General features: G+C 60.0%; 1 protein-coding gene across 13 annotated transcripts in view; it reads left to right on the forward strand.

Annotated features, from left to right (window-relative positions):
• Positions 1 to 5,178, forward strand: part of TOM1L2 (target of myb1 like 2 membrane trafficking protein) — a 118,268-nt gene extending 113,090 nt beyond the window's left edge. For all 13 annotated transcript variants that reach the window (XM_070563630.1, XM_070563631.1, XM_070563632.1 and 10 more), the window contains one exon: positions 947 to 5,178. In XM_070563630.1, coding sequence (XP_070419731.1) covers positions 947 to 1,095 — 149 coding nt within the window. In that variant the 3' untranslated portion in view covers positions 1,096 to 5,178. The remainder of the gene's footprint in view (positions 1 to 946) is intronic.
• Positions 5,179 to 9,861: the final 4,683 nt, after the last annotated feature.

Below are 9,861 nucleotides of genomic sequence, written 5' to 3' on the forward strand. Positions count from 1 at the left end.
TCCTGTTCTGGGGGCTTCTTGGCTCTGTCCCATCCAGGCCTCATGCTGATGAGGAAAGTGTCAGAAAGAGCGTGTGATTTTCAGAACGTCACAGAGCTAGTGAATAGAAGGTACAGATTGCCATCCCAGGTCATCATGACCCCAAAACCTGCACACCTAACCAGTTTGTCCCCACCCCTGAATGCTCACTGCTGAGAGGCAAGACAGATGCCATGCAATCCACAGGGTGCACAGGGAGCCTCTCCGGGCCTGGTGTCCTGTGACCTCACTTCTAGGGGGGCCAGTCGATGGGTTGAGTGGGGAAGTTCCCATCACTGTCCTCCCAGTCCCCCGTGTCCCATCTCACCCCCTCCCTCTCTCACCCCTCTGCTCCTCCCTTCTCACCTCCCCTGCCTCTCCCACACCCCACTCACCCCTCCTCTGCACTGCCTCCTTCCTACTCTGCCAGACCATCTGGTCAGAGCCCCCTCTGCAGGCATAGAACCTTGCTTGGTGGGTGAGGGTGGGGTAGGGGGGATGTTCCCTACCAAGTCTAAGTGGGACCTCGTCCCTCCAGCTCTCCCTGCCCTGCCTCCCGCACTGATCTGGAGAAGGGAAAAGCTCCAAGTTGTCAGTGGGGCAGGAACCATAACGGCCCCCCTGCTCATAGCCAGGCTTCCTTCTTGCCCTGGAGGTGGCAGAGGAGGAAATCAAGGCTAGGCTTCCAGGCAGCAGAGTGCCCAGAAGCACCCCTGGCTCTGGCTGGCTGCTCCTCTGCCACTCCATGTTTCCCTCCTTGGCAGGTGGCCCAGGCCAGTGTGGCAAGCGTGGGGACTCATGCTGGGGTGACCCCTGGGGGCACAAGTGAATGGGGATCAGTGGGGAGCAGGTGGGACGTAGTTGTTTGAGCCTCAATGTGGGCTAGCCCCCCACCAATCCTGGCCCTTGCCTTGGTTTTGTATTGCAGAGTTCGATAAATTCCTTGAAGAAAGAGCCAAAGCTGCTGAAATGGTTCCCAACCTCCCCTCACCCCCAGTGGAGGCCCCAGCCCCGGCTTCAAACCCCTCCGGCAGGAAGAAGCCAGAGCGGTCAGAGGATGCCCTCTTTGCTCTGTGAGCTGTTCTGTGATTTGGCTCCCCAGATGGCAGGTCACCTCTCGTCCCCATGGTCCACACCAGGCACTGGCCACTCCTCCCATCTCCAGCCCCAGTCGGTCCTGCGCTGCTGTATCTCCATGGAAATGCCACTGTGTTTGCTCCCAGGCCTCTCACTAGTCTGGACCAGCTTTAGCTATCTTCTCTCTGGATGGTGGGACAGCGTCGCTGCAGCCAGAAGCCCCTCACCTCCCCGTCTGTCCCGCCCACAGGCTCTTTCTGCCCATGTTTCCTCCCAGAAAGAATGGGCAGCAAGGCCCAACCCCAGGCCAGGCCATGCCCTTGGGACTGTTTCCTGGGCAGCCACCTGGACCGTCTTTCCTCTGGTCACCTGCCCACAGAGAAGAGAGTCAGACCCTGGACCCTTCCCCATGTGCCCTTTCCCCTGCCTGGTTCCTCAGGTCTCAGGCCAGCCTGCCCTCCTGTGCCCCTCTGTTCCGGAAAGGGCTTGTTTGCACCTGTGGGCTTAGTCTCCCTCCTTGGACTGCTGCTCCCTGACACGTGTCACCTTGTGACACTTGGCATGCTCAGCACTTTAGAAGGCTCTGTGGAGTACCTATTTGTGGGGTCTCTCATCTTCTTGACCCTCTCTCTATCACTCAGCTGCTAGCCCAGGCCCATGACCAAGCTGGCTCAGCAGCCAAGCCTGGGACCAAGGAGCCCCCGATGGACCCACAAGCTCCTGGTGAAGGGCGAGAGAGCCAAGGGCTGCTGGGAGGGCAGCATGCAACCCACGGATAGTGGCCGCGTGGTGCTGGTTAGCTCCTGCAGAGATAACACTGCCATAAACCAAACTGCCCCCAGCACACTGCATGCTCCCCCACGTGGTTGGCCCCATCTGTGGAGGGACCCGCATGGGGAGGAATTCCTCTGGCTTGCTTGGGAAAACTGTGGGTTTGTGAGCATGCTACACCCGGGGCTTTGGCCTGGCCTGTGGCAGCCTCTGTGCCTCTGCCTCCAGGGCCCAGCAGCAGATGGCTTTGCACCACGCTCAGAGATCCAAATGACGGAGGGGTCAGAGTGACACTAAGACCCCTCCACTGCTCCCTGGCGTGCGCCTCAGCCTCCTCCACAGACAGTCCTGACAGCCTGACCTCCCACCCCAGATCCCCCAGGCCACTGACTTGTACCCTCTCTGCAAGCGAACCAGGAAGGCTAACAGAGCCTGGGGCAGAGAAGCTAGGGGCTTGTGACACCTCCTCCCATCCTGGGCCTTGCTGGTGTGTCTCCTGGCCATGGGCAAGGTGCTCATGGCTCGGCTCAGGCCCGGGTCCAGCCTGACCCAGCCCTGTGTTGCTGTCGCCCAGAAGAACGAACATGCTGCTACAGCTGCTTCACACCAGCCCCGGGGTCTGCGAGGCTCGGGTCAGTGTTCCAGCATGTGCTGCCCAGGTGCCAGGGGCAAAACTTGGCTAGGCCACCACGTGTTCCTGACCCATGGTGTGGTTAGCCCTTCCCATCTGGCAGCTGGAGCAGGGAGAAGAGGCTGGGCCTGATGCAGGCTGAGACCAGTGCCATGGGCTCTTGGACAAGCATTTAGGACTGGGACTGGAGCCGAGGGCCGTGCTGAGCACCAACAGGAACAGTTCTGGTGGAGAGCAAGGCACTGCCCACCCTGGAACCCCATGCCCTGTCTAGCACCACTGTAGCTCCCTCCAGAGAGGAGGCCTGAGGTCTGGCTGGGGGCTGGTCTGGCAGGACCAGCTGGGGACGTCACACTCCAGTTCCTCAGAGGACACCCAGGATGCTCCTCCTCCACAGCCTGACCTCAGCCCTGCCCCTCTGGCAGCATGCACCACACCTCCACTCTCCCCCGCCTGCCCCTCGGTCAGCCCTCATCTCTCTCCTCAACTCTTCCCAAGGGCAGAGCCCTGAAAGCCAGCTTGGATATTAAGACATCTGACGTCAGCTGGCTTGACACAAGCTGCAGAGAAGGTGACTGGGATGGCGCAGTTGTAGCCAGCAACCCTAGCTAGTATCCCCAGCCCTTTGCTGCAGACTGGAAGGATTATCTCCGTGAGGGCCAGGGGCCCATTTTTGCCAGCCTGCCAGAGCCGGGCCTGTGCTGGTGAGCAGCTGGGCCTCAGGTGGTCAGTCCTGCAGGAGCCCCAGCACCACAACAGCTGGGCCCAGTGTCCTCTGAGGGAAGAGCCAGCCTCCCTGCCTTGCAGAAGGGGAGGTCCCCACAAGACGAGGAGTCTGAGGGGGAGAGCAGGCTCCTGGCGATGAGTGAAGCTGAGCCATATGCCTGTCTGGGGAGACCCCAACAAGGCTGCCCCCCAACTCCAGCCAGTCAGCCAGGCACAGCTTGGAGAGGCCTGGCCACCCTGGGCAGCAGGTGGTGGTGGACTCCTGTGGGCTGGCAGGAAGGCACTGGCCCATGCAGAGAAGTGTCACCTGCCTTCCCAGCCTGGAGCTGCCCCTCCTTCTTGCACATCATGTCCAGAGGCAGCTGCCCCTCCCTGGAGGCTGAGGTGACGCATGCTTGAGGCCTGCACAGGAAGCCAGTGCAAGCCCTTGAGGGGGTTCTGCCCAGCCAGTCCTGAGGCTATGGGCACCCTGGGCCACTCGGCTGCACTGCTTGCTCCCTTCCATCTGGGGAGCTCAGCCCTCAGGCCCCCTGCTTGGGAAAGGGAGCACAGCCCTGGCAGGAAGTGGCCAGAGCTGACCCCCAAGGAGAGTGAGACCCTCACCAGCCACCAGCCTCTCCACAGTGTTAGAAGTCACAGATACAGTATGTACTTAATTACACTAAATTATTGCTGAGATTCTGTATAAGCACTAATTATACCTGATTATAGGTTAAAATATTTATTTTGTCAAAATATTTTCTTGGGGATGTGTTTAACCTTTTCTGTGTTCATTGTGTGCTGAGACGTGAAAACTAACCATTTCCTCCTGCCTACCTTTTTGGCCAGTGGGCAGCAGTGAATGGCACTATGTGCAGTTTGACCCATGGCACTAGTGGGCCTTTGGTCAGCCTGACCCAGACCCCCCAGGCATGGAGCAGACCCCTGGGGCCAGGCTGAGAGAGGACTGACTCGCTTATCACGTGCATGGCACAAGGGGTTTCAGAGCCCAAAGGGCTTGTTGCTGGCTGGGCCAGAGGGAAAGGTGACTGTTTGTCTGTTGTCTGTCCTCTTGTCTGTCTGTCAGCCCCCTCAGTATGAGTGACTGTCTGCCTGCCCTTCCCCTTTGCATGAGGGGTCCAGAGCAAGGGGGCCTGGGGAGGCTTGGGGCCAGCACTGTCACTCAAGGCCCCCAACTGGGAGAGTGGTGTCAAGGGTCATGGCAGCCTGCGACAGCAGCCACCCAACCTCCTCCTGTGTCGCAGGATAGACAGCTGGGCCACCACTTCGGCTCCTTTCTTCCCACCTGCCGGCACACCCCAGCTTTCTGGATAGTTTGAGGGGGGCTGCGGGCCAGCGAGGGAAGAGCACCATAGAGGGATGCCGTGCCATCAGCCTGGCCTCAGCCGGCCCACCATGAGCCTCTCTACCGTCTGCTGTTAGGACTCTGGGCTCCTCTGCCCTGTCCACCCACATGGGGAACCCATGGCTAAGTGTGTGTGCACCCACAGGACGCCCTCGTGGTATCTGCCTCTTCCAGTGCCCATCTCCAGCCCTTCCTGCCCATGGGGTCCAAGCTGGGCTTCCCTGCAGCCACCAGCCTCCAGGAACAGCTGTCAACCCCACAGTCACTCTGCTTTTCTTGTGTATAAAACCTCCAGGCCCTCCTGGAGAAAGGGGGGGTGGATATTTATTTCCAAAAGTTTGCACTTACTTTGTGAGGGGTCTCAGGATTGTTGGGGGCTATTGAGAAAAGGAATGTATTCAGTTTGTTGTCCAGTCGTCCCAGAAGTCTGGTGTGCTGTCACTGTCATGTGTTTCTGCCGGCAGAGCCGGTTCTGGAGGGTGGGTCAGTGCACGCGAGGCTCAGCAACACCAGAGCGTCCATTCACCTACTGGCTTTCCTTCCAGATATTGTCTCTCTAGTTTGGGTTCTTGCATGTAAAATACTCCACAATAAACAACAAACAAGCAAACCGTTGCTGTGTGATCTCTGTTGAGTGGGCTGTGACTGTCTGAAGGGCCTGCCCGATCTGACCGCCTGCTTTCTCTAAGCAGGGGCTGCTGTGGGGCCCTGCTGGAGGCTGAAGCCTGGGAAGCCTGCGCCCCCGCTCCCCCTGTGGCCAGGCTGCTGGAGCAGCCCCTTGGCTGGCCAGAGGAGTCTGAGCTGGAGGAGGATCCCCTCACCTGTCTCTGGTTGGCCCTCCTGGTTTGGGGTGTTGGTGGCGGCAGCTGTACACCTGCCATGGCCTGCCTGAGTGCTGTAGGACCAGGGGCTGTGGTTCTCTCTGTGTCTCATCCCTGGTCCCAGACACGCCGGGGGAGGCACTCACCCAATTCGGATCATCCAAGACCTTGAGCAGGGGGGCCTGAGTCACCTCCTCAGCCCCAGCTCAGCTGGACTCCCAAACTTGGCCGGGCGTCTGGATCTTCCATAGAGCTTGTGCTAGGTGCTGGGCTTGAGGCTGCTGCGCCAAGCCTCCCTCCCTCTGAGTCACAGCTTTCCTGAGATACAACTCACGCAGCACGCAGTTCCCCCTTTTACAGTGTACGGTGAGGTGGTTTTTACTGTATTCACAGAGTTTTGCTACCATCACCACAACGAATCTCAAGAGCATTTTCATCACCCCCAAAAAGAAACCCCTGCTCTTTAGCAGTCACTCCCCACCTCCCTCCACACCCCCAGCCCTCGCTCCCTTTTATTTATTTATTTTTTTGAGGAAGATTAGCCCTGAGCTAACATCTGCTGCCAATCCTCCTCTTTTTGCTGAGGAAGACTGGCCCTGAGCTCACATCCGTGCCCATCTTCCTCTACTTTATATGTGGAATGCCTGCCATAGCATGGCTTGCCAAGCGGTGCCATGTCCACACCCGGGATCTGAGCTGGCCAACCCTGGGCCGCCAAAACGGAACGTGCACTCTTAACCGCTGTGCCACTGGCTGGCCCCCTTCTCACCCTTTTAAAAAGGCTTCTTTCCTTCTCTCCTCCTGTCCTGGGAGCTGGGCACCCTGGGCCATGCTGCCGGGCGGCGGCAGGCCTCCAATACACAGGGGGGACCTTGAGGGGCGAGTGTGGGAGCTGCGTGGGACCTGCGCCTTCTGAGTGGCTCAGGGAGGCTAGGAGCCCTTTAATATCTTGACCTCCCAAGGTTTGAGGATGGACCTCAAGTGAGGTGGACTCGTCAAGCCCCCAGATGAAACTGGAGTAAGTGCAGGGACATCTGCCCACCCTGCCCTGTGTAGGTGAAGAGACAAGGCTGGAAAAAGCCATATGCTTGCCTAGAGTTGCCCAGGGATCAGCAGCAGAGCCAGCACTCAAACTCAGACCCCTGGCCTCCCAGAGCAATGGGGGAGGGGCAACGAGGACACTGTCTTCGTGGCCAGCAGGCGAGCCCACCCCTCTCTCTGAACACCAGCCCTTTGGGAGGGTAGCTCAGGAGGGGGCAGCCATACTTGCTGATGGGAGGCAGGTGGGACCACCAGCCCAGGCCGGGAGTGGCAGTGCCCAGCTCCCTTTGGCCCGTTGCCCCCGGAATCTAGGGATCTCCACACAGGCCCTGTTTCCGGCCAGTCTGAGTGAGACAGAGGCTGCTCCTTCTTTGGAGCTCTGAGAGGAGCTGCTCTCCTGCTGTAGTCTCCCTGCCCAGAGATCTGGGGGGCAGTGTGGGCACACTGTGGGTCCTGCCATGGCTCGGGGTCCCCTGCCCGCCAGCCCCCACTGAAGCACCTAAGGAGGCGACAGTCTTTCTCCAACCCACCTCATTTCCAAGAAAAGGGTCTCTTTTGGGTCCCCCGGTTCTGAGGGCGGGCAAAACCAGAGGCCTTAAATAAGCATGAGTCACCCAGAAATTCCGAGAAGCCCCTGCCAGTTCTTGCTGGGTGGCCCTCAGCATCTCAGGAAGTATCTCTCAGCACTGGGGAGCTGGCAAGATGTTTCCAGAAACTGAGTGGGCTCCTCCATCTGGTGCTGTCTCCTCCCCACCCCATGCCTGCTCTAAGAGGGCCCTACCCTACCCGAGGGGCAGGCTTCACTGCAGGTCCCTGAGCAATCACTGCCTGTCTCTGGTCTTTACTCTCCTGATCTGTAAAATAGGATCATGAGTGGTAAACCCAGCACCTGCAGGGGCCTTGTTATTATCCCCATTTATGAGCGAAGTGGTCTAGGCGTGACACCCGGAGGCTGATGGAGACTGTGGGGGAGCTCACAGCCCCGGCTAAAGGGGCACTCAGTTGTCGAGCCCAGTGTCGCTCGACAGCCCCATTTTTCAAGGAAAGCCGGAAATCCAGCCTTCAGAGGACATATTCTACATTTGACAATTAATTCAAAATCAGAACCCACGTATAGTTGGATTTGGCCTGTGGGGGTCAGATGATGCCTGGGGTCCCCATTCACTCTCCTGCCACCAGTTCAAACCACCTCTTCTGTGATTCCCCTTCAGTCTACACCTGGCCTCTCCCCAGCAGCCGGTCAGCCCCCAGGGGACAGATGTTCCTGTGCGCTCTTCAGCTCTATGAGCCTCATCATCACTGTGCAACAGACTTCGGGGCCAACCAGCTTTTTTGTGGCAATCTACTGAGTGACTCATGAATGACCCTGGAGGTGACCACCATGAGTGAGCCTCCCCGGGCAAAGCTGACCCAGAGAGGCTCAGAGAGGGCTAGAAATAACTTGGCCAGCACACAGCAGAGGCCAACCTGGCGTGAGAATACAGGGTCATCTAGGGCTGGACTCATCCCTGTCAATGGCTCTCTGGTTCCCTTATGTCCAGATGGAGAAATGGCAGGGAGGGGAGCCCAAGGCTCCTGGCTGGCTCTGTGCTGCCTGCGCCCCTCAGCCATAACCTGGGCAGGTCCCACCTTAGATAAACAGAGGCTGGCAAGTGAGCCGGGGGGCTCCAGGAGTCATGAGGGGTCTCAGTATCCTCCTAGGCAATGCCCAGGGCTGTCAAGCTCAGCCTTCTTGCCCAGTGCCAGCGGCCCTGGAACTTCCTGCCCGCCCCTCCACTCACCCCTGAGCTCGGGCACAGAGGACATGGCTGGCACGACGAGCTGCCTTGGCAGAGGCCCTGCCCGCGCTGGACACCTGCCCAAAATGGCTCTGACCCCACAGAAGATCCCTTTCGGTCTCTAAGACGCCCAGGGAAGGAAGAGGGGAGATGCAAAGCCCTGTCTCACAGCTGGCAAAACCGAGGTCGGGCAGGGGCGGGGCTGGGTGGCCCGGGCCGAGCGCCGGCTCTGGGCTCCGGGCTCCGGGCTCCGGGCGCATGGCACAGTCCCGACAGCCGGGGCGGGGCCGCGGGCGGGGGCGGGGCCGTCCCCGCTCAGCCCGCCCATGGGTCCGGGACGCACACCTGGCGGCAGGCCCAGCCAGGTGTGTGCCCGGAGGCGGCGGAGAGAGCAGGCCCAACTGGCCCCAGGGGCCCGGGCCCTGCCAGCCCGCAGCGCGGCCCCTCCTCACCCCCGGGTCGGACGGGCGCGGCGCCTGGGACCCAGGGCCTGGCTCACGGGAGCCTGGCGCTGACGCCGCGTCACCCCACCCCGGGTCGGGCGCCCATTGGCTGCGCGGCGCCCACGGGGGCGGGGCTCGGCTGGCGCTGCGCCCCAACTCCCCCGGCCTCCGGCCGCTGCCCTGCCGGCCGGCGAGGAGCCGGCGCCGCTCCGAAGGCTGTGCGACGCTGGCCAGACCAGGGCGACAGCGCGGCGGGGTCCTGGGCGAGGCGCGTCACCTGCCCGTGCCTCGGTCTCCCCATCTGTGAAATGGGAGTGATAGCAGCGTAGTCCTCCTAGGGCTGTTGGGAGGGGTCAGCGTGTTAACAGGGGCGAGCGCTGTGATTGTAGCCGTTGCAGAGCGGGCAGCCAGCACCGCCCCTCCCAGGCACAGCAGGACAGAGGGTCCCCGCACGAGCTCGCATCTCCCCGGCCAAGGCGGGGCTGAGGCGCTTGTTTGGGGGTCTCGGGATCTTTGAGAGGGAGGAACCAAGAGAAACAGGTTTCCCTGAAGAACCGCAGCCCCCAGCCTGGCTTTCCCTACCCTCGCCTTGAAGATCGCCCTGGTAAGCTCCGACTCCGGAGCAGGTTTAAAGCTCACGCCCCAACTGTGCCCCATGGGGGCCTTCTTTCAGGCTCAAGTTTCAACTGGCGTTTCTAGTTTGGGCTGCAGGTCTCCGGCTGACCTTACCAAACCCTCTTTCCCCTAACTCCTGCACTTATGGAGTGCATATTTATTGAGCCATGCTCTTTACATATGAGGTAAATCATTTAAAGAACACTGAGACAGATCTGTTGCGACAATGACCACAACACACCTTACCTGCCTCTGCAGAGTGACTGCAGGAAGGGTTTTCTCATTTAGCAGATCCAATAGCTGAGACTCAGAAAGGTGAAGTTAAGTGGTTCTAGGTCACAGAGCCAGCAGGTGGAAAACCAGACCAGCTTCCTGACTTTGCAGAGAGTGGAGTTTAGGCTTCACTCAGCACCCCTCCTCTCTTCACTCCTCTCCCTGGGAAGGGCTGTTAGAATATTCGAGGAAGTCACCAGATTCCCAAGGCCTCCGGGGTGCATGGCTTCTGCTCCGGGTGGTGGGGTCTGGGGAGGGGGTGCAAGGATGGAGGGGAGGTGAGGAGAAGCCGGATCCCTCTGTGATCCCCAGCAGAAGCTCA

This window comes from Equus przewalskii, chromosome 10, assembly GCF_037783145.1.
Source record: "Equus przewalskii isolate Varuska chromosome 10, EquPr2, whole genome shotgun sequence".
Taxonomy (NCBI): domain Eukaryota; kingdom Metazoa; phylum Chordata; class Mammalia; order Perissodactyla; family Equidae; genus Equus; species Equus przewalskii.